The following is a 22,781-nucleotide window of genomic DNA, read 5'->3' as shown; positions in this document are numbered from 1 at the left end:
TACTGATATTCATTTAATTTAAAAATTTGAGGGTGAGTTATTTTACTGCCATTTTTATAGATTTTTTTACTAACTTTCAATTAATAAAAAAACAATGCAGAGTCATTTCCATGCCTTTTTACTGCAATTTGTGATTCATTTCATCCAATATAAGATTTCATTGATGAATTTTTTTACTGACCTTTGTTTCTTCAATTATTACTTCCACTTTTACTAACTTCATATTATTCTTACTACACTTTTACTGCAATGATACCAGCCAGGAGGATGTCGATGATGAGGGCAGGCTGCTGATTGATGAACTTTTATTTAAGCATCTTTTAAAAAATATACTACTTGCATTGTCCACTCATCATCGATATGATTTGAAAATGAGTGTTTTTGTAATTTAATATGTCACTGCTATGAGATAAATTCGGCTGAGAAGAGCAGCATTGTTTCTCCGTTCTGTTTCTATAATTTTTCATCTCTTTTAGACTGAATTCTTCTCAAAATATATAATAGAGGTATTTGCTTCTTTTTTCTCTAGTTGGGGCTTTAACTTAGCTGATATGAGTGAGAGAAGTATGTTTTTAGCAGCATCTCTGTGAAATAAAAGCATTTTTGACATCCTTAAATCTTCAATGTTTATAGTGGAGTTAAAATGTAAAAAAAGAGCAATAATGAAAAATCAAGGGAACAAAAAAGGGAAATACATTTTTCCTCATTGATGAACTTGAATTCAAATGATGTTACCGAATAATAAGTCTTTTATTTCTCTAAGGAAAGAAGAGAAGACAATTTTCCCCTACAATGACTTGGCTGGATGTTTTAAGAGTAAATATAGGGGTTTTATTTCAAATGGGAGGATAAATTATGGTTTTCTCTGAAGCAAAAAAGCATGTTTAACAAAATGGGCGATTCCATTTTCCTCCCATGGGTTTGGGCCGGTCAGAAATTCACTCACTTGGTGCAAATTTCCGGCTCAAAGCCGCCCCATGTCAAATCAACTCTTTGGATCCCACCAAATCTAAATCTTGCCCATCCTCTGTTTTGATCCCCTATCTGGGTCTCAAGTGCCCCCAGGGTAGCACCCTTGAGAGCTAGAGTTACCACTGTTCTTCCAATAAGTACAAATTCTCCATAAATAGCAGAATTTTCTTCCAAAACAGAGGTCAGTTATCAGTCTTGAATAACATAATTCAATTACTGCTACTATTCCATGACTTCTTTCTGGGTGTTCAATATTTTGGAAATATTGGATTATATTCCAAAACAGGAGGATTGAAAATTAATTATGTAACTCCTAACATGGCGTCATTACCAAAACACAAAACGGCTGTCCCCAATCCCTATGGGCGGCAAGATGAAGAGACGTGTCCATCCACGTGGCGAGAGACTATTGGCTGAAGAAGAATCATGCGAATATACAAGACCAGTTGTTCTCTCAGCTTCCTGTTGGAGACCATCAAGTCTTGTAGAAATCAACGCCCACTCCACGCTGCCTGTTGAAGACCAGTCTTGCAGAAATCAAGCGCGTCTCCAGAAGCCCTCCAGCAGCATTCAAAAACCCAACGTAGTTTTTGTCCGCTTTCAGCTTCCTTTGAGAGGAATTCAGGGAGACCAGAGAAATTGGGTTTTGCAGTCCAAAGTTGGGTAATTTGAAGGAATTTTTACTTACTTGTTTCGGGATCGGCAGGTTTTTAGATCTGTTGTTCTGGGCTCTTTGCGGGAATTTCTGGGTATGGCTCTGGCCCTGTTGGGTTTTTTTTTGTAGTTGGATTAGGTTTTTGATGATGATGGGGACGAGGATTGTTTTTTTCTTTGATCGTTTCATTGTTTTTAATTGAGTGCTCATATTTCTGATCGTCTCATATTTCTTTTCACCTTCCGCTTTTTTATCTTACTTGGAAATTTCGTTGGGCTGATTTCCTGTTCATCTAAATCTCATTGAAACACCCAAATATCCTCCTAGTTTCGTTGATCCAACAGTACAACTCCTCGAAATTTCTCCGTCGATCTCCGTTTTCTTCTGCCAGCATGATGTCAAGTCGTCCGGCGAATAAGATTTAAAGTGTACCGGTGCGATTTCATTTTCCTTGCGCAAGTTCCTCTTCCGTGCCTCTTTCTTTCTTTTTTTGCATTTCTGGAGATGAATTTTCATTCGATTAAACCGAATTGGTGTTATCATGTATCTCCGAAATATCTTCAAATTACTCATAATTCTTGATGCTTTTTGACAGCACGTTGGAAGTCGGCAGTCAAGCTGAACTTTCCTTAGAACAAAGAATGGGTGACCATCGTGGAATTGATTGATAGAAGATTATCGATTGGGAAGACCAGCAAACTGCGCCAGAATCATCAGGATAACCTTTGGGTTGGTCCATTATTTTGCAAAATCACATACCAGAGAAAAATAACGCAGAAAGATGGCCCCTGATGGTGGACCCAAGTCAAAGAACGAAATCAAAGAAGAAGAACGATCGGCGGCCAGTTGCTCCGAAAAAGATCAAATCCCTCTCTACGTCAACTCCTCTCAAAAGACTCTGCCCAATGAGAAGGTTCACTGGAACAGTTTACTGGGCAGCTTCAAAGGATTCCACGTAGGAAATCCCGGACTCGCCAAGCTCGGCTCCATGGCCAGATTATCCTCTCCTTCAGCCAAATTTCGACATCTTGCAGAAGAAAAAGAGGAGATATCGAGGTCGGTGGCCTCCCCCACCATCTCGCGCTCTCCTCTACAGAATTTAACTTCTCCAGAGCGCAAAGTCAAGTGGAGCTCCTTGAAGAAGCTCTGTAAAAACTGGATAAGAGACCCCATGAACATAGCTCTGTTGGCTTGGATCATCTGTGTGGCAGTCTCCGGCGCCATCCTCTTCATGGTCATGACAGGGATGCTAAACGCGGCCCTGCCCAAAAAATCACAGCGTGACATATGGTTCGAGGTTAACAACCAGATCCTCAATGCCCTGTTCACGCTCATGTGCCTCTACCAGCACCCCCGCCGTTTCCACCACCTTGCTCTCCTCGTCCGGTTCAGCCCCGCTGACGTTGTCACCCTCAGAAAGCTCTACTGCAAGAATGGTACCTACAAGCCCAATGAGTGGGGCCACATGATGGTGGTCGTGGGCCTGCTTCACCTCAATTGTCTGGCCCAGTACGCCCTCTGTGGCCTCAACCTCGGCTACCCTCGTGCCAGACGGCCTGCCATCGGTGTCGGCCTGACCATCTCTGTGGCCATTGCCGCCCCGGTCCTGGCCACCATCTACAACATGCTCAGCCCTCTCGGCAAGGATTACGACACCGGCCCAGAAGAAGCCCGGCAGGGACGGCCTTCCCTCCTCGAGAAGAAGTACTCCTTCCTGTCCACAAAAGAAGAGCAACAAAGGACCCCCCCCGAGAGCAACCCAAAGTGGAAAGGCGGAATCTTTGACCTCTGGGATGACATCTCTGTCGCCTATCTCTCCATCTTCTGCAGTTTCTGCGTCTTTGGGTGGAACATGGACAGGCTCGGCTTTGGTAACATGTATGTGCATATCGCCACGTTCCTGCTTCTGTGCGTGGCGCCATTCTTGATCTTCAACTTGGCAGCCATCAACATCGACAATGAGGTGATCAGAGAGTCGCTGGGGTTGACCGGGATCTTCCTCTGTGTACTGGGCCTCTTCTATGGTGGCTTCTGGAGAATAAGGATGAGGAAGAGGTTTAATCTACCAGGGAATGGCTTCTGCTGTGGCAACGCCTCGGCAACAGACTGCTTCCAGTGGCTGTGCTGTTGCTTTTGCTCTTTGGCTCAGGAAGTGAGGACTGCAGACTTCTATGAGGTGGTGGAGGACAGGCTCTGCCTTAGAGAGGAAGGTGAAGAGGGGTCTGTATCTGGTTTGTCTCCTCTGCACAGGGAGGAGGGGGTGAGGCTGTTCAGGTCTGCTCCTAGCTCACCATACAGAGGCGATGTCAGCCCCTTGTCAGTGTTCAGTATGATTACGTCTTCCAGTCCAAGCAGAGTTACAGACTACCAGGCAAATGGTCGGCCGAGAACTTCCACTCCGGTGGAGAGCAGATCTCCCTGGCATCCGGCGGTGCCGCCCGTATCTCAGGACATGAGGAGGGGCGCAGGAGAGGAGTGCTGAAGATTGTTGCTATTATCTTGGTATCATTTGAAGGTGTATATTCTTGCGCAAAGTTTCGCCTTTCTTTTATAGAAGAGAGAGTAGCTCTGCTATTCTATTGGTTTTTACTCTTGTTAGAATCATGTAGTGAATTCAATTATCAGAAAAGGCAACGTAAGAATGAAATCAAAATACTTTCCCTCCCTGTGATGAGTAAGAAAGATCAGGACAATCTTCACAAATAATATCTCCCATTAACATAGATATCTCAATTATCTGCTATTGTACATCCATTTTAAACTTCCAAACAGTGTTTTTCATCATCTTTTCAGCAACATTTTGCATAGATAGATATTTCTAAAGCACGGCAACTTATAAACGCACATGGATCCCCAAATCCTTCACTGATCCTATCAAATACAAAGCTTCATTGTCAACTTTTGCCTATATCTGTTATCAAATACAAAGCTTCACTCCAAGTACACTTATTATCTGTTCTCATAAATTTTTCCCCTATATCTTGTATTATATTGTTATACGCTTGTGAATATGTTGTATTATATTGTTATACGCTTGTTATTTAGAAACTTGCCCTTGTAAAATAAGGGTTTTGCTTAACCACGAGTAAACGAGGTGTTCTCAATCGGCGAAGCCTCTAATGCATGAGGTGATCTCAATCGGCAATTCCTCTAGGTGTTCTCAATCAGTGAAGCCTCTAAGGTGTTCTCAATCGGCGAAGCCTCCATAGCCTTTTGCCTGAGGTGTTCTCAATCAGCGAAGCCTCCAAGTACTGAGCTTAGGATTTCTCAATTGGCGAAGCCTCACAGCCAATCCTTGCTCTCTCATTTATAATTTAATCTTTTCTAATATAATATATTTAAACTTATTACCTGTAACTCTAACTCCTATACTCCATTTTAGAATAAAATGGCTAAATTCTTCGTAAAATGGCTGATTTTAGAGAGTCGTTATCACTGTCTAAAATCCTGGTTCTATGGGCTGTTTTGTTCTTGCATAACTGTTCTTACCATCCTATGACATGAGGGGGTATGTGGTCTGATAACACACTTATTGTTTGTTCTCATAAATTTTTCCCTATATTTGACTTCTAATAAGTGTCAATAACTAAAGGGGCATCCTCAAAGGATTGGATCATATAGATATCCCTTCAACACAACATAGGTCATCAAAAAGATCTCGAACGACTCACCAAAGCACGAAAGCCAGAATCTGTCAGAAAATGGATTCCTATTTGAAGAGTGCATAACCGCATGGATAAGCTTACACCAACCCGTTCATTTTTTTGGATCCAATTTGGGATTTTCCTTGGAAGGTATCGGTAAAGAATTAGAATGTAATAATATTGATTCATACAGAACAGAAGAAAAGGTTCTCTATTGATTCAAACGCTGTACCTATGGGATAGGGATAGAGGAAGAGGAAAAAAAACCCGAAGATTTCACATATTACTTTTGATCGAAAAATAAATCTTATTTATTTCGTACCCTTCGCTTGATGAGAAAATGGGTCAGATTCTACAGGATCAAAACTATGGGACTTAATGAATGATGGAAGGGAATAAAAAAAAGAGAGGGAAAGACAAAAAATAAAATGAAATAAAGAATAAAACAAACAAAATAAAACAAAATTTAAATCAATAAGTAAATAATTAAGTACAATAAATACAATAAGTAAATAAATACGTATAAGTAGAAGAACCCAGATTCCGAATGAACAAATTGAAACTCGAAACGGATCTTTCTTATTCTCGAAAACTGAGGTGAGGGACAAAGGGATTGATCGAGAAAGATCTCTTGTTCTTATTATAATATCGTGATTTGATCCGCATATCTTTGGTAAATAATCTTCTCTTTCGATCATAATAAAAAATGGAAAGTGTTCAATTGGAACATGAAAACGTGACTGAATTGGTGTTAGTATATATTCTGTTTAGATCATGATAGTGATGCAGTCTATTGAAATATTGAGTTTCATCTCAGAAGACCTCATGAAATGAAAAACATATGACCAATCTTGGATCACCATGAAATAACAATCAACATATACGTATGCTTAGAATGAATGTTATTTGAAATATGTATACCAGCACAAGTATAATGTATTAAATATATTTCTTGTCTTTTGTGATAGAGCTCAAATAAGTGGGCACTCAAAAATATGTGTAAAAGCTGTGCTCATCGCTTAGGCATTTTCACGCCTAACTAGCAATCTTACCAAGTCAACTCCTCTAACACATCCAAAATACATCTCTATTTTGATATCGATGGATATCAGTGCTACTGATTCACCTTAATACATTTTCCTTGAGCTTCCATATCATTAACGAGTGAACACACCAGCACAAAGCATCAATCTTATGAGAGAACTGTCCTCAATTTTTTTCATATAAACACGTTAATCATAATAAGACCACTCGTTTAGATCCTCAAAAGTATTTTCACATAAATTAGATATTTCACTAATCTCATGAATGTTGAGTTCCATGTACCCTTTTGCAGAATATCAGATTTCCATTTTTAGTATTTTGGACATCACAAAAAATCAGTTTTATGTCAGTGCCATGGAGTTAACTTGTGCAAACTAAGTTGTAACGAAGTCTCTCATCTCATAAAGCATCATTTAGCAACATGTGTCCTATCCTATGCTAAGAATTATTCCACCTTTCTCATCCCCAAATTTTAATTTCAGCGATTAAATCCTCTAAAATTACCAGCCAATTTAGATTTGTGTTAATATGACTTATCTATGAGTAATTCTTACATCCTTAATTTTTTATCTTAGATTTTTTTTCAAACCCAATATTCTCTACTGATACTACCTTGTTGTTTTCCCCTTTCGAAATATGGATTCTAATTGTAGACCATTCGGCATGAGTTATTCTACCATTAACTCCAACATTTACTTTAGTAATAACTGATAATAATATGAGGTCAATTTCTCCTCTAGCATGGCATTTTTTCTGTCTATTGTTATCATTGAATATAAGTAATGATAAATGTTAATTTATACTTTATGATTTGATTTAGTACTTTCATTATTTATTATTTATAAATAATAAATATAATGTCTAATATCATCATGACTATAATTTAAATCAATTTCATAATTATAATTTGATTCAATTGAGGTTGAATATTTCATTAGACAAATTCTGCATATTATTCTTCATACGTATTTGGGTCATCATAAATTCTTCTTTAATCTTTATGGTAATGATTGATGTCTTATCTAAACTCTTTTTTTAGTCTCCCCCATTTTCTTCAGATCTGGTTATCCTAATATGGTGTGCTATTTCCTCACGTAGTGATAACATTTCTTCATATTTCCCACTGTTGGTCTCATAGTTCTGTGCTCCATAATTGAGATGGTCTATTTCTGATAAGCACTATCTGCTGCTCTCCTATATCAGAGAATCAACTAGTCTTTCGGGATGTATTTCCATTTAGTTTTTTATATTTCTAGGTTTAGTTTGATATCTTTATTTGAGCTCTCATATTGTATCCTTGTATTTAAATTTCCATAGAAGATTCCACTAACTTGAAAGCATGTATCTGATCCATAGATGATTTGGTCATCATCATTATTGTTTTAATTTTTGTCATAAAGAGATCGTTTTATTCCAATTTAAAAATCAGTGATATGGCTTAATTATATTTTGTATTTTTAAGAGCTTATCAATAATGTGTCATCAACAGTTATAAAAATGGATCAACTGTATAATTTTACCTCAGAGATTCCTTCATTAGCACATAACTTGCCGTACATGTTATTAAGATTTTAAAATATTCTTTCTGAGTGATAGGAGCCTCGAATCTTTATTTTTCATTGTAATTAGTATTTTTTTAGTATATTTTATATTTTTCCCCTCACATATTACAATATTATCTTCCATAGGGAAATACACATTTCCATGTGGAACATAATTACATTGAAACAGGGGCCTCAAATTATTATCTCTTGCAATAGGATGTCTCCTAGACACTAGACATGTATCGATATCTGGTTATACTCTGATAGCACATATTTTTTCATCTACCAAACTCTGTTATAAATTTAGAAGTATATATCCATTAAACTTGTAGTGATCTCTTGCATGTTTAGTCTTATTCTTTCTTTTGGCTTCATTTGAGTGGATCTTCATATGAAATATGACGTACTGATAGCACACATTTTTAGTAGGTTAATATGAACATATTTACATGTTTATTGGCATTAACTTGAATGTATGGGTGCTCTCAAGTCTAAAATGATTAAATTTATTTTTAGAATAATATTTATTAATTTAAGTGTTTTTAATATCTTTTATGAATTTATATTCTGAACTATCATAATTTTTTGAGTTGGAATATGATTTTCCTGACTTTTTTGGCATAATATTTGGAGAAATATCATTTTTAAAATTTAAGAAATATATTTATAACACTTTTATGAATTAATATTTTTTGTTGGAATTATTCGATGGATCTTTGACTTTTTTCTGATGTTCCAAAATCAGACAAGAGGGAAAATTGGAGGGCTGAGAATGATCCAAATTCAAATCATGATATCTGACAACCTAAAAAGAGTTACAGGCTAAACTTTTTAGCGTAAAATTTTGTTCATGCCTCTTTGGATCCATACAGTTGGATCTGTCAATAGAGCCTTGGATATTTGTATCTACCTCATTTCCTCCTTCAGAGTCAGAATAAAAGAAAATGAATTTTTGAAGGTCCATCAACAGTTTTCTTAGTGTCTTGAGTGCTTGGAGAAGGTCAATAGAGAAGTGAGGAAACTGATATGCATCAGGAAAATGTCTTGATCTAAGGTTAGTCTATTGCCTTTCATTGGTTTCTTTCCTTCACATCCCCTTAGTTATATCTACATCCTTATTTTCATCATCTCACCCTACCACAGCCATCTCCAATATAAATCTCAATAACATCACCTTCATTTCATATAAAAACCCTAAGTCATTCAGCCCATCATCCTCTTCTCCACCTTAAAACCTCCTCTCCGTTCTTTCATCGGATCCATTAGCTAGATCATTATCATTTATTCTTTTTTGCATTATATTTCACCATCATTCATTCACATTCACTCACATCTATTCGCCCATTCACCATCATATAGTCTTATTCATCTTTTACATGTATCGTCACTTCACATCTTCATCTATCCCACTCTATCATTTCCATTTGATCGATCCACGTCCTCATATCTATTCCTCATATTATTATTCATGTAATTCTTATTAAATAATTATTATCACCCTCTCACCACCTCATCTTCATTCCATTGCAATCTCCTATGTTATATGTGTCTCTTCACATCTCTCTTGAATCATAATTTAAAGAGTATTTAAATCATACTATCTGTTCCTTATGGAAACGACCCGTGCTCATCACTAACTAGTCAAATTATTTTATGAGTAGAGATTTATAAATTATTATTGATTAACTCAAATATCAATTTCAAATTAACACCCAAAATTTGAGTTTATCATGCACCAAGATAGGTATGTTTGATATATTTGTTGAGACGGGGGAACCCTCTACATCTATGGCTATCCCCACAATTTGCAAAACATTAGATAATTGTGACATGTAGTTGGTCTCTCTCATACAATAAGGACAAATACCTCTCTCTTTTCTTATTGAATCAGATTATTGTGTTTTTCTGCAAGATGATTTCAGTCTTTACCCCACAAGTGAATAAATGAAAAATAATTAATATCAAGACACGTATGAAATTTCTAGGACCTAAAATTTGAACATATCACTTTCAAATCCTATAAATTTGAGTAAATAAGAGATAATTTTATCCTCAATTAAAGAAATCAAAATTCCCAAAAAGTCTGGAATAAACTAGACATGATGTTCTTCATGTGAAAAGTGCAAAAAAGTGTTAAAATATTCTCTCCTTTGGAACACTGCTAAAATAACTGTGAATCCTAACAAAAACATACTTATAGTGTTTACCTTATCATTTGACTAACCAAATGGGTACTAATTTAGCCAACATTTTAACCATAGATAAAAATATATTTATATCTAACTATATTCAAAATTTATATTCTAAACTTATTCAATTTTTTTTCAATTTTATTCAATTTTATGTAGTAACTCAATCAAAATTTATTCAATTTTTTTTTCATCTATTGACTTCCTAAGATAGTTTAAGCATGATCCATGATTTTACATGAGTTAACAAAAGTCAACCTTTATGGCTTTTGAATCAAATGTATTTATTTCCAATCCTATCCGTCAACAATTTTGATGCCATGCTTTGTAAATAACAACTTTATAATTTGTGAAGGAATGTTTCTCTAGGCCATCAAAAAATCTATTCTAGTGTCCTTTATGCTTCAAAATATGGGCTCCTCCTTCCTTTTTACACATTATAAAAGAACTCAAGCATTTTGAAAATTCAAACTACTCTTAGAATGGGTTATGTCCCTTGTATATTATCTAAAACTAAATAAAACTGAAATGGCATTATAAAATATAGATAAACTCAGTTAATTCCATTAAAAAGATAAACCATGAAATTAATAGTTTCATTATTTAGAGTTGACAGGATGATATACTAACTTGTTTTATTGCCAATATAATGGTCCAATTTAAAAAGTAAAGTCTTGTTTTAAAAAAATTAATAAAACTTTAATTTTTGGATAATGTGCAGATAAAGATTTTGGTACTTAGTGAAATAGTTCAAATAATAGTGTTTCATGACTTTTAAAACATGCTATAGCATGCTATCTCAATTTAATCATCACTACTTTTCTCTAAGATTATCTCAAATGGCATCTACAAATTTTGGAAGGAGAAAATATATATGTTTGCAGGTATATTGGCGTGAACAGAACAGATCAATGTTTTAGGAATCTGAAAAAAAAGGCCAGAATTCAAAGAGCAACCGGAATTCATTCCGTTAAAGATCAACAACGTTGGTTGATTGTAACTGTGCAGTCGATAATTGATTCCAACCCATAGATGGACCATTATCTATTCCATTGAGGGTCAATTTTATTAAATACTAATCTACCCATTTAGTCTTATAATCATATCATCTTCAAACAGTGGTGCAACTCAAATGCTCTAACAACCTAAGTTGCTCAATCCTATTGGCCGAAGTACCAACCTACACTGCAGAAACGTTTATGCTCCCCATGTGGGACTAAATCTTCCACAAGTTCTCTCCAGGTAGGAAGAACACCACAAGTACCTTCCATGCAACCAAAACTCTTATACACAGCACAAACTTTCCAGAAACAATTATCCAATCCTCTTTCCAAAATAAAGAAAAACACAACCTTCCAATCAAACAGTCTGTCGTTCAAAGGATCCGAGTCAGATCCAGGAAGGACGACAGATGGTGACATTTTCCAGAGACACCGGGAGGGATGAATAAAGCTCAAAACGTTAAAAAACCAGTTTTTTTTTAAATAATATCACTCCATTCAATATGCGGACCCATACGAGTAAGTTTGCACTCCTAACAAGACGGATAGGATATAGTTAGAAGGTGAATGACGTTACCTTAGCCTTCTTCTTCTTCTTCACTCAACTCTCTGTATTGTGAACCAGACTTAGCCGCGTCAGCTCGCAACAGGCTGTGGTCTATATAAAGAGCTGCGCCTGCTGGAGCCTTCACAAGCCGTGGGTGTAGTCTGAAGGGAGAAGCAGGCCGGACCGGAGCTGGCGAACTCGGCGGACCCTGGCTCGGTGGTCCGAGCCCTGTACGATGCGATAAACGCGCGGGACGTGGACGCGGTGCACCGGCTGGTCGAACCGGACATCGAGTGGTGGTTCCACGGGCCGGCCTGGTGCCAGCATTTGAAGGGCCTGCTGACCGGGGCGGCTCAGGACGAGAGCTTCTTCTTCGAGCCGGTGTCGGTCGCGGGGTTCGGGGGGATTGTGCTGGTAGAGGGCCGGGGCTGGGCCAGGGGTGGGGCCGGCCCGGTCAACTGGGTCCACGCGTGGACCGTGGTCCGTGGGATGGTCACCGAGGTGAGGGAGTACTTCAACATCTCGCTGACGGTGACCCGCCTCTGCGACCAGGGCTCGGCGCTATGGCAGAGCCGCCTCTGCGGTGGGGCCCAGACCAAGTCCGTCCCCGGGCTCGTCCTCGCCATCTAGCCCAGCCATGGCCCCATCCCTTCTCTGTCCCTCTTTCCCCTTCAATAAAGATGCCCCCTTTTCCTCTTCTTGACATTATATCCTGCAAAGAAGTTATATCATGTTAAGATTCAAGCGAGGGTATTTGATCTCTGATGCTTACTTCTTACGCCTCTTCTGACGCCACAAATGAGAGGTGCCGCATATTGGGTCTTGCCGGGAATGTGACGGAGGACGTGACGGTGATGGAAGTTAGGGGGAGTGACGGTGATGGTGACACGTGATGAGTCTTACAGATGACAGCCATTTAACGCTCAGATTCCAGAGGGAATAATGAATCATTGAGTTGAGCAGCAAGAGGTAAAAGAATTGGAAAACTAACATTAGATTCGCACAAATGGAGGCAAGGATCGGGGGAAAAAGATATCGCTCAATTTGGAATCACCGCAGTGGCGAATGGCGATTAAAACAGCCCAAATGAAGCGGAAAGTTAGATCTTCAGCAGCGCGACAGAGACAGAACGCCGATAAGAGGGAAAGGAAGCCCGAACGAGAAGGAAAGGAAAAGGAACAACCGAACAAGGAAGGCCAGCCATGGGGCTTCTAACGCGAGCCCTCGCTGAGCGTAGAAGTTAGAAACTTAGAATTTCGTAACTATTTCCGTCACCAGTGATGGTGATGCCATCAGGGTGACGGTGATGTGACAAGACGACGATGGAAGGACATGTGACGAGACTGTGACATGATGAACTGTTTGTCACGTCACTGTTCGTCCCATCACGCTCCGGGCGTCATGTCCCGGACGCGCACATCGTCTGCTCATAGGATGAATTAAAACCCAAGAAAAACCGGCAAGCTTGACGCCTTACCACCGAGAATTCAGAAATGCCACCCTCTAGAACGCCAGTATTTCTGGGAATTAAGCAAAGCGCGGGCCTTTTTAACTTTCAAGAGTAGCCTGTAAGCCGTCTCCACCTTGTCCATCTCCAGCAGTCTGTTGTTAAGCTTACTATAGACGATCCTCCCAACACAGCAGCCGTTCTTGATAGATTCCTCCACCACAAGAACAGCGGTGTCCAGCTGTCCGTTGTTGCAGAGCCCCTCGACGATGAACTCGTAAACCTCGGCATCAGATGAATACCCGCTCTCTTGCATTTCATTCCAAACCTGCAAGATCATCCCGCACTTGCCAAATCTAGAGAGCCTCATCAGCAAGAACTTGTAAGCCTTCAAAGATACGACACACCCTTCTTTCTTGCTCTTCTTGTAGATCAACATGGCCGCATGGGGAGGCCCAAATCTGCACAGAGGATGAACAAACGAGGTGATCATACCTGTTGTAGGGCAGATCCCTCGACCCATCATTTCATCAAACATTTCTAGAGCATCTGCCACTCTCCGGGCTCGAATGAATGCGCTGATCAGGATCTGATACGTGTATGAGTTTGGAGACTTGTTCTTGGCGATCATTTCTCGGTAGAAGAAGCTGCCTCGATCTAGTTTTCCAGCAGAAGTGAAATTAAAGATGATGGAATTATAGGTTGCGGTGTCTGGGGAGCAGCCTTTCTCTTCCATCTGGTTGAAGACGCGGACTGCTCGCTTGATCATACGAGCCCTTCCCAAACCTTCAATTAGATGACTATATGTAGTACTATCTGGGCTAATCCCGCTTTCGATCATCTCTTTCCAGGTAGTCTTCATGTTCTTCACTCTTCCGAGCTTGGCCCAGCCGGCGAGGATCTCGTCGAACGCCGTCTTAATCGGAGGAAGATTCCCTTTGTTTCTGCGGAGAAAGGATTCTGCAACTCTTACATGGGATCGTCGGCAGAGAGATCGGATGACAGCGGTGAAGGAATCACCGTTCTTCTCGCCGCCCAGATCGCTCAATCGATCGAAGAATTTGACTGCCTTGGAGACATGGCGTGCCCTAGCGTAGCAATCAGTGATCACGGATACAGTTTTTGAATCGGGATGCACTCCTTTCTCCGTCATTCGACGCAGGATTTCCTCCATGTGGACGAAGAACTTTCTCCTGCCCAGGGCCTTCAGAACAATGTGATAGGTATCAAGATTATCAGGTATTTGCGGGTCTTTGATCGCCCAATCGAAGAAGGAAACCATAGCCGCGCCTCCTAAATTACCGTTATCGAGAACACCGGCGATGATCTCAGCCGTCAGGCTGACGCCAGCCGACGATAGGGCAGCTTCGACCGCCGCTTTACCGACGAGTTTTTGAATGAATACTCCACGCAATCGTTCTTCGGGAGAGAGAAGGCCGTCGAGAACGCAAGATCGGGAGGGTTTTTCCTCCGAAGCGACAACATTCAACGTTTTCTGCGAAGATTCGATCGAGTTTGCGCCAAGATCGACGGAGAGGAGATCGGAGATCTGTTCAAGGATGAATCTTTCGGACGCGGCGTTCGTTCGCGGCGGTAGATCTGCAGAAGAACTCGTTCCGATGCTCCGCAAGCGAACGACGATGGAAGCGTAGATACCCTTGTTGATGGCGGCTAGCCGAGCCGCCATAGCCGAAGCTCGGCTTCTTCAAGGATGACGAATAGCCATTCTTTTGAATTTCGCCAATTTATACTAAAGGTCGGGGACGGACGACGGATGACGCTTTAAGTCCACGTACCATTTTTTGTAATAAAATATTAGTTTACTGGAAATAAATGGGTTCAAGTATAAAGTCAGGAGATGGGTTCTGAGAAAGCTTAAATCTCTGTTCAACGTTGCGATCGGTTTGTAAAGCGAGCGGCCGCCATGCTCTCCGGGGACATCCCCCCGAACAAGACCATCTACATCAAGAATCTCAATGAGAAGATCAAGAAAGAAGGTGAATTTGCGCTTCGACTAGCTCTTTTGATTATTGTTTTTGTTTGGTTGTTCCCTTCCGGGATTAGGGTTTTAGGAGTGTAGTTTTTTTTCTCCGTTCTTTGGGCGTTTTTTCGACTATTGCGGTAGATGTGTGGACTAAAGGAGCTGGTTTGTGTTGCGGGACGAATCTCCCGAAGGCGCAGTTTGTTTTTTTTTTTTTGCTTGTCGCCTGGCATCCTCAGGAAACAAGTGCGAGCTAGCAACCTCCGATACTTAATTATGGGAAAAAACTTCTGGGACAATTGAATGTTGACAAGGAATCTGGAAAAAAAATTTGGCGAAAAACTTGCGGTTACAGTTTTTAATGAATGTACCAAAAAAAAATAAAGGGTGTACTTTGATCTTGTTGGAGTGTGTTAGTTTCATGCGTGCTCGTTGGCATTCTTCCTTCAATTTGTCCATTTCTCTCATATTTTGACAGAATTGAAGAGATCCCTTTACGCGCTCTTCTCTCAATATGGAAGAATTCTAGACCTTGTCGCCCTGAAAACTGAAAAACTGCGGGGTCAAGCATGGGTTGTATTCAGTGAAGTCCCCGCTGCAAGTGCTGCAGTACGCCAGATGCAGAATTTTCCGTTTTACGACAAACCAATGGTGCGTACGAGGTTACTTTTGTGCGAATGTCTCTTGAAATTTCATCATCTTGTCTGTCATTGAATAGATCTTTTTGTAGTTTCACTCTGTTCAGGTCTTGGTTAACGTAACCTCTTCACCCAATATTACTGTGCACTGTGTGCGATATGCCTGTTAATTTTAGTACCTGTATTTATTGATTCTACAGTGATTTTTTTATTTTTCTATTTTGAATTTCCTGTTATCCCATACACCCTTTCTATGTTTTTTTTGTTGAAAAAATAAGGAGTAATTTTTTCGCTTGATTCACCATTTCATTTATGCTCTTTATGAATGTCCACTGATTTTGTATCTTTCCCTGCACAGAGAATACAATATGCCAAGACAAAGTCTGATTGTATTGCCAGGGAAGAAGGCACAGATAATCCAAAAGAGAAAAGGAAGAAACAAGAAAAAGGTTAGTTATTAAACTCTGAGGCTCAAGGCCCTTTATTCAGCTCCTCTAGACTTGATTTTGTTATATCGCATCATGCAATGGATGATTTCCAGTGGCCATGCGCTTCTCGTTGCGTTTCCTCCTTTTCAATTTCCATTTTAATATTCTTTGTCTGATTGAGCAAGCAACGATCAGTATCATTTATTGCCATTACCAATAAAAGGATTTGAACTTTAAGGCTGAATCGTGAAGGTTTTGTGGGCATGTCTACATTTGTGGATCACAATAAAAAAAGCAACGGATTTGTCAATCGTCATCAACCTTCGTTTGGCGTCAGCGATGAAGATAATGAGTGGGCAATGATGTTTCATCATCGTCACCATCAACAGATTTCCAAGATTTCGCATCATCTTCCAACCCATGGATGATGATTTAGTCGTTGTCATAATTGACGTTTGTCTAAGTCACACATGGATGATGATGATGATTTCATTCAAAAAAAAATGATGACGATGAATTGTCATTATCAGCCGACTTCATTAATGCTATGTAATGGGAGCAGAATAAACTTTACCCCGACATAGGAATTTTCAAGGGAACCTTGTCTCGTTCTGTTTGGTATCATTAAATTTGAAGTATGTGATCATGAAATTTGCAATCAGTATCTTAATCTTTTTTTAATTTTTGCTTTTTCCCTTCGTCCTGCTTTGTAGGCATTTAAGTTGAATTTTTGTTATCCGCAAAAAAACTCACGACCATTATTCTCTATCAATCGCTGTTGCAGCCGAGACGAAACGAAAAGCCGAAGAGGCACAGAAAACTGGAGCGGCCACTGGTGGCCCGCGCGAGGAAGTCAACGGGGTCAGCTCTTTGTTTCTGATCAAACATTCAATTGTTTTAGACTCGACTTACAATAAGACATCAGAGTGTCAGATGAAAAAAAAACGCTGAATTATTTCCAACCATAGGCTATTACTTATCATTTCAATTTGATTTGAGTGATGCGCGGGCGTAATTGTTTTTCAATTTACAGGCTTCTCAGGCAGGAGCAGGAAAGCCAAGCGCTAAAGACATGGCTGCGGCGCCAAATAATATCCTGTTCGTGCAGAATCTACCACATGAGACGACAAGCATGATGCTGCAGATTCTTTTCCAGCAGTACCCGGGTTTCAGGGAGGTGAGGATGGTTGAGGCCAAGCCTGGCATCGCCTTCGTCGAGTTCGATGACGACATGCAGTCCTCCATCGCTATGCAGGCTCTCCAGAGCTTTAAAATTACCCCCCAGAACCCCATGGCCATCTCCTACGCCAAGAAATGATCTTTCCCTTTCTCTGTTTAAACAGGTGAGACTTTTATGTCTTTTTTAAAGGATTCAAGAAAGAATTTTGTCAATATGTTTCGTTTTCATGGGAATGAATTTGTACTCTTTTTCCCAAGAACTGAACTTCAATCAATTTTGCATTCAAAACAAATGTACTATTGATCAGACTCTGATATCTCCTTTCTGGATGTGCAAGAATTCTGATAGGCATTAAGTCATCAAGAATACGATGACGTCTCCCGTTTTCAAATAAATCTAGATGGGAATAAATTTCAAAAATCTCTCCTCAAAGGAAAACCTATGTTCATTATTAAATTTTTGTATGATTTAAAGGTAAGTTATTATGATTCAGTCAATAATACATCAAAATATGAAATCGCAAGAATCTTCTGTCCAGTTTTCATTTTTGTTATTGGATGCATCTCAGTGAGCATTCTAAACTTGATTTCAGCGTTCTCTGTTGGATTCCAAAAAGAAGTCACCCTCTGCACCTTACATATATTGCTTCTTAAACATTTTAAACTATACAAAAATGCATCATCTTCAGTGTAATTTTGATGATGAAAGAGGGTTCCTGAGATGAAGAAGAGAACGGAGGGGTTATGGATAGACTGACAATGAGCTGCCTAAAGATGCGGTGAAGAAGAGACGATTAGGAGAAGAGACGGGGTTCGGACATAGAGGGGAGAAGGGGTGAGCACTTCCAATAACAAAACCCTTTCTTGGCTGCCATCCTAAGGGAAGCCCCTCATTTAAAGGGAACATGCAAAAGTGAAAAGACATGACTGCCCTTAAAAGGGGTTAAGGAACAAGTCAGTCTCCCATTTTTTTCTGCTTTTAAATCAATGCTCCGTATAATGAAAGTACTATTTTTTTGTTTAAGTGGACATGAAAACTGATGTGTTTGAAAGTCAAAGTCAAAATATTCTTTTGAAGCAAATAGCAAATTGAAAGTATTTGTTACTGAAGTTGAGTTTTATGAAGTGGACAAGAGATAACAATTCATTCCTTCAGAGAATTCAAGTGTAGAATAAGAGCGTTGGAGAACCTAGAAACTCTTGGGGGGTATAATTGAAGACAAAAAAGATACACAGTTCAGTGATTCATTCATACATGAAGAGAGAGAGACAGAGAGCGAGAAATAATATTGCCAACTAAAAGCATTTGGAAGCGGGAGAAACTATGAAAAGTTATTGTATTGTTAATAAATTCACAAATAATCTTGCATATAGAATATACCGTGTACTAATAGCTGAAGAAGAGAATAGTGTTTAGAAAAGAAAGAAATATGTGAAATTGTATCATCCAAATCAAGTTTCATATTTAAGGTGAATGACTATGAAATGATTTTGATACAATGCTCGTCTTATCTAGGGGTAGTATCATCATGCTAGCCCACAACGGGCATATTATTCATTTGACGCTTGTATTTCCTTTAAATAGGGCAGTCCCCCTTAGGATGGGGCCAAGAAGAATGAAGTAAGGCCACTCGTCTCTCCTTTCAATGTCTAATTCCTCTCTCTCCCTCAACAATCTCCATCCCTCATGATCGTCTATACCTCAATGTGTCCTTAGATGACCTGTCCACACTTGATCCCTGCCTCCTCTGATCGACCTCTTCTCAGATCATTCACGTTCAACTCTCCAACCGGGGAACATCCACGCTTCTCGTCTAGCCCCCTTCCCCAATATGACCCTACATCAAGGATCATGTCAGATTCCTATCCAGGAACATTTAAATTGTTAAAAAATCATGAATTCTCTTGTGTTTTGAAAAGAATGTTATGTTGTTAAACATTTAATGTTGTTTCAGAATGAAACAATAGACTGAAATTTTTATGTGAGAGTTTTTATTGGGCAATCAGAAAGCAATCAAACCTTTTGGACAATAAAAATTTCCAGATGAAAGAAGATGAAGAATGTTAGGTGTAATATTTAAAAATCCAAAAAGCTGTGCTAACCAAAATACTATTGGTTTGTGAACATTACTGTTTTTTAATCAAACAAAGTGACTTAAAATTTTGTTTCTAAAACTAACTTTTCATTGTATGGGTAAAATAACAGATACTCATTCACGAGGAGCATCAAGTGACAAAAAGATGCAATTTGTTACCAAATAAAAAATGGATGGTGAAATATCTTTTGGAGTCAAAGCATGACATTTTGTGTGAATGTTGAATCTTATAAAAGGAATAAGAATATGAGAAATATCAACAAACTCTTGCACGGTGAAAAAAGACCATGAAAATTCAAGCATTTCTTAAGAATATGTCGTTGGCCTAACAATAATACTCGATATCTTAATAAACAAAAGGCTTGGATTTTAATAGACACCTTAGTTAAAATCCAATTTCACAGATGTTTTCTTTGTGAGGATAACACATAAGCATCTGTTTTTACCCAAATATTTTCATATATTTTATTATTTGATGCTCCATATAAATGAACTGCTACTCGTTTATCCAGGAAAGCCACCACAGTAATAAAATTAATATACAGTTTAATTGATTTACAAAGAAATATATTACGATTTATATAATAACACCTTATTTTTCAAGCACACAAGCGTTTACAAGGCTTTTTTAACTGTGTAATGATTTGATAATATCACATTTTCATCTTCTTCTCTCCTCAATAAAGAAATCTTAATTTCCCTTGAACTAGATAATATTGATGATAATCATGACAGCAGATAATACTTCATAATGGTATCAGTAACAAGATGTTGAAATCAATAGTAATCCAGTAGACGTAATTGTTTTGGCCAAGTTATGAAAGAGGAATCCAATGACCATTGTGGATGACGAATGTACCTGAGATGGAGATAATCTCTTAGAAAGAAAGGATTTGAGAGGAACAAGAAAATATAGATGGAGAGAGGGAGCAGAGAGAAAGATAAATATATAGAGAGAAAATAAGATAATAGGTCTAGAGAGAGAGAAGAGGAAGAGATATTGGCTATATATAGGCTTTGACATTTTGGACCGGGGACCGGTAGGACCGCACTGAACCGGGACCGAACAAGACCGGACCAGAACTGGACCAAACTTCAGGTAAGGTTTTGGTCCATGCCAAAAAACCGGACCGGACCCTGTCCCACGCACAACCCATCCCCCTCCCCATCGCCCCTTCCCATTACCCGCCCCAAGCGCTTATCGCCGCTGCTCCACGCGTACAATGCCTCTGTTACCCCTGTGCTCCTCCGCCACCCCCCCTACCGGACTGAACCGGGACCGAACAAGACCGGACCAGAACCGGACCGAACTTCAGGTAAGGTTTAGGTCCATGCCAGAAAACCGGACCGGACCGGGACCGTCAAACCCTAGTTATATATGTAGAGAGAGAGGAGAGAGAAAATGAGGACGAGAGATAATAGGGATAGAGAGGGATAAGACAGAGAGAGAGAGATAATGGGAAAAGGAAGAACGGGTGTACAGAGAGAGAATAGAGGAAATGGGTGTCCTAGGACGAAAAAATTATCCCGTCCGCGAGGTTGAACGAAAATGATACAATCCCGATTCGGGACCGGATGTTGTATGGATGCAACGACTCTAAATTTGTATACTCAATAGAACTCAAGTCTCAATTTGGTGAAACAGATCAGTGTCTGAGAGGAGAGGAGAGGAAGAGATGTTCCGGCGGAAGAAGAAAAGAATGGGAATGGTGAGGGAATGGCGAAGGTTCGCCAGAGGGAGGAGGGCATCCTCGTTAGGGCTAGCGATGTCCACCTGCGAGAATGAGGAGGATGGAGGTCACAACCAGAGAGAGAGAGAGAGAGAGAGAGAGAGAGAGAGAGAGAGAGAGAGAGAGAGAGAGAGAGAGAGAGAGAGAGAGAGAGAGAGAGAGAGAGAGAGAGAGACTCACAGCAATATCTTTTTTTTCCTGGCCTCTACTCTCAAGAGTGAGGCTTAAATTGGAGAGTCCATGGGCTGGGCCGATGTTGTGGCTTCCTCTGAATATATACACAGTGGTGGATCATATCAGAAAACAGGGACGGAAATTCGCCAGAGACGAACAGACAGGACGGTTTTCGTCCACATGGACAAAAAAAACATCCCGTCCGCGTCCCTGGACTGATTCCAGACGTCGGACAGGATGATCTTCGTCTTGTCTCGTCAATCGTCCACGTCCCAAATGATATGGAACTATACTAGTGCAGGGATTCGGACGGGACAGTTTTTTCGTCCCGTCCACGAGGTTGGACGAAAACCGGGACAGAAATTCATCCCGAGCCAAACGGACGGGACGGTTTTCGTCCACCTGGACGAAAAAATAGTCCCGTTCAGAGGTCTCAGACAAAAAAACTCTCCAGTTCGCGTCCCTGGACTGATTCTGTGGTCGGATGGGACGATCTTCGTCCCATCTTCCACCGTCCCGGACGATCTGGAACTATAAGTACAAAGAGTGGGCGAGCGAACAATGAGAAAAGAGGAGAGGAGGGGGAGAATAGGGATAGAGAGAGAAAATGAGCGAACAGAGATAGAAGATGAGAGGGAGGGAGAATAGGGATAGAGAGAAGATGAGCGAACAGAGAGAGAAGATGCGAGGAGAGATAGAAGATGAGCGAACAGAGAGAGAAGATGAGAGGAGAGAGAGAATAGGGATAGCGAGAAGATGAGCGAACAGAGATAGAAGATGAGAGGAGAGAGAGAATAGGGATAGAGAGAGAAGATGAGAGAAGAGAGAGAAAAGAGAGCAGAGAGAAAATGCGGATAGAGGGTTCGCGGAGAGAGAGAGAGAGAGAGAGAGAGAGAGAGGAGCAAGATAATGGGATAGATAGCGGAGAGGATGGAGAGCAGCGAGAGAGGAGAGACTTAAAAGAGAAGAGCGAGTCAGCGAGGGGAGAGAGGAGAGAGAGGAAAGAGAAGAGCGAGAGAGGGAGGAGAGAGAGAGAGGAAAGAGAAGAGCGAGCGGAAGAGGAAGAAGATGATAGAGGAGAGAGAGAGAGAGATATAAAATAGAAGAGAGCGAGGGGAGAGAGGAGAGAGAGATAAAATAGAAGAGAGCGAGGGGAGAGAGGAGAGAGAGATAAAATAGAAGAGAGATGAGAGAGAGAGGATGTATCACAGATCCGATCGTCTCATCGAAAGCGGACGAAACTTGTGATCCGCCCAAAAAGGGGAAAGCAAGCCTACCGTCGTCCTTATTCGCTGACAAGATGGGCCGCTCACTTCACCACCCGGGCCCATTAACTTCAATGCTTGTCAAGTCACCACGCCAGGCCCACCGCCTCGGCCCCTCACAGCCGTCCGATCAGTGATTCCCCCATCGCCGATTCAACATCTCCAAATCCTCGTCACACCCTAATGACAGCAGATTAAGTGTAATTCCGCCATTAACGACTGTTCAAAGCTCAAACACTCGCTAAAC

General features: G+C 40.2%; 4 protein-coding genes and 1 long non-coding RNA gene across 6 annotated transcripts; 3 read left to right on the top strand and 2 right to left on the bottom strand.

The window, feature by feature from the left end:
- Positions 1-1,432: 1,432 nt before the first annotated feature.
- On the top strand, positions 1,433-4,214 carry LOC144706968 (uncharacterized). Of its 2 annotated transcripts, none has more exons than XM_078580081.1 (2): positions 1,433-1,635; positions 2,223-4,214. In XM_078580081.1, the coding sequence occupies exon 2, from the start codon at positions 2,409-2,411 to the stop codon at positions 4,107-4,109; it is 1,701 nt and encodes a 566-aa protein (XP_078436207.1). In that variant the 5' UTR covers positions 1,433-1,635; positions 2,223-2,408; the 3' UTR covers positions 4,110-4,214. The 2 variants fall into 2 exon arrangements, with proteins under 2 accessions (XP_078436207.1, XP_078436200.1); XM_078580074.1 differs by having other exon boundaries at positions 1,433-1,721.
- A 7,295-nt stretch (positions 4,215-11,509) lies between these two features.
- Positions 11,510-14,747, bottom strand: LOC144706943 (Pentatricopeptide repeat (PPR) superfamily protein). The gene is made up of 2 exons (XM_078580039.1): positions 13,074-14,747; positions 11,510-12,308 (listed from the first exon to the last, which is right to left on the bottom strand). The coding sequence occupies exon 1, from the start codon at positions 14,728-14,730 to the stop codon at positions 13,084-13,086; it is 1,647 nt and encodes a 548-aa protein (XP_078436165.1). The 5' UTR covers positions 14,731-14,747; the 3' UTR covers positions 11,510-12,308; positions 13,074-13,083.
- LOC144706960 (senescence associated gene 20-like) lies at positions 11,762-12,356 on the top strand (the record flags this gene model as incomplete). Its single annotated transcript, XM_078580062.1, has 1 exon — positions 11,762-12,356. A coding segment is annotated over one exon (465 nt), but the record flags the coding sequence as incomplete, so codon positions are not given.
- A 144-nt stretch (positions 14,748-14,891) lies between the features above and the next one.
- Positions 14,892-17,482, top strand: U2B'' (U2 small nuclear ribonucleoprotein B). Its single transcript, XM_078580050.1, has 5 exons — positions 14,892-15,040; positions 15,503-15,675; positions 16,021-16,111; positions 16,875-16,951; positions 17,124-17,482. Exons 1-5 carry the CDS (start codon positions 14,968-14,970, stop codon positions 17,406-17,408), a joined length of 699 nt encoding a protein of 232 aa, XP_078436176.1. The 5' UTR covers positions 14,892-14,967; the 3' UTR covers positions 17,409-17,482.
- A 3,461-nt stretch (positions 17,483-20,943) lies between these two features.
- On the bottom strand, positions 20,944-22,776 carry LOC144706939 (uncharacterized). The gene is made up of 2 exons (XR_013582349.1): positions 21,276-22,776; positions 20,944-21,139 (listed from the first exon to the last, which is right to left on the bottom strand). It is a non-coding gene; the product is annotated as an uncharacterized LOC144706939 (long non-coding RNA).
- Positions 22,777-22,781: the final 5 nt, after the last annotated feature.

The sequence above is a fragment of the Wolffia australiana genome, chromosome 1, assembly GCF_029677425.1.
Source record: "Wolffia australiana isolate 7733 chromosome 1, ASM2967742v1".
NCBI classification, from domain to species: Eukaryota; Viridiplantae; Streptophyta; class Magnoliopsida; order Alismatales; family Araceae; genus Wolffia; species Wolffia australiana.
The sequence above is the reverse complement of the archived record's forward strand: the minus strand, read 5'-3'. Positions and strand labels throughout refer to the sequence as shown.

Coding starts and splice junctions, on each gene's coding strand:
- LOC144706968 (XM_078580081.1), top strand. CDS start 2,409: ATGGCCCCTGATGGTGGACCCAAGTCAAAGAACGAAATCAAAGAAGAA.
- LOC144706943 (XM_078580039.1), bottom strand. CDS start 14,730: ATGGCGGCTCGGCTAGCCGCCATCAACAAGGGTATCTACGCTTCCATC.
- U2B'' (XM_078580050.1), top strand. CDS start 14,968: ATGCTCTCCGGGGACATCCCCCCGAACAAGACCATCTACATCAAGAAT. Junction 15,041..15,502: donor TGAGAAGATCAAGAAAGAAG/GTGAATTTGCGC, acceptor ATATTTTGACAG/AATTGAAGAGATCCCTTTAC. Junction 15,676..16,020: donor CGTTTTACGACAAACCAATG/GTGCGTACGAGG, acceptor TTCCCTGCACAG/AGAATACAATATGCCAAGAC.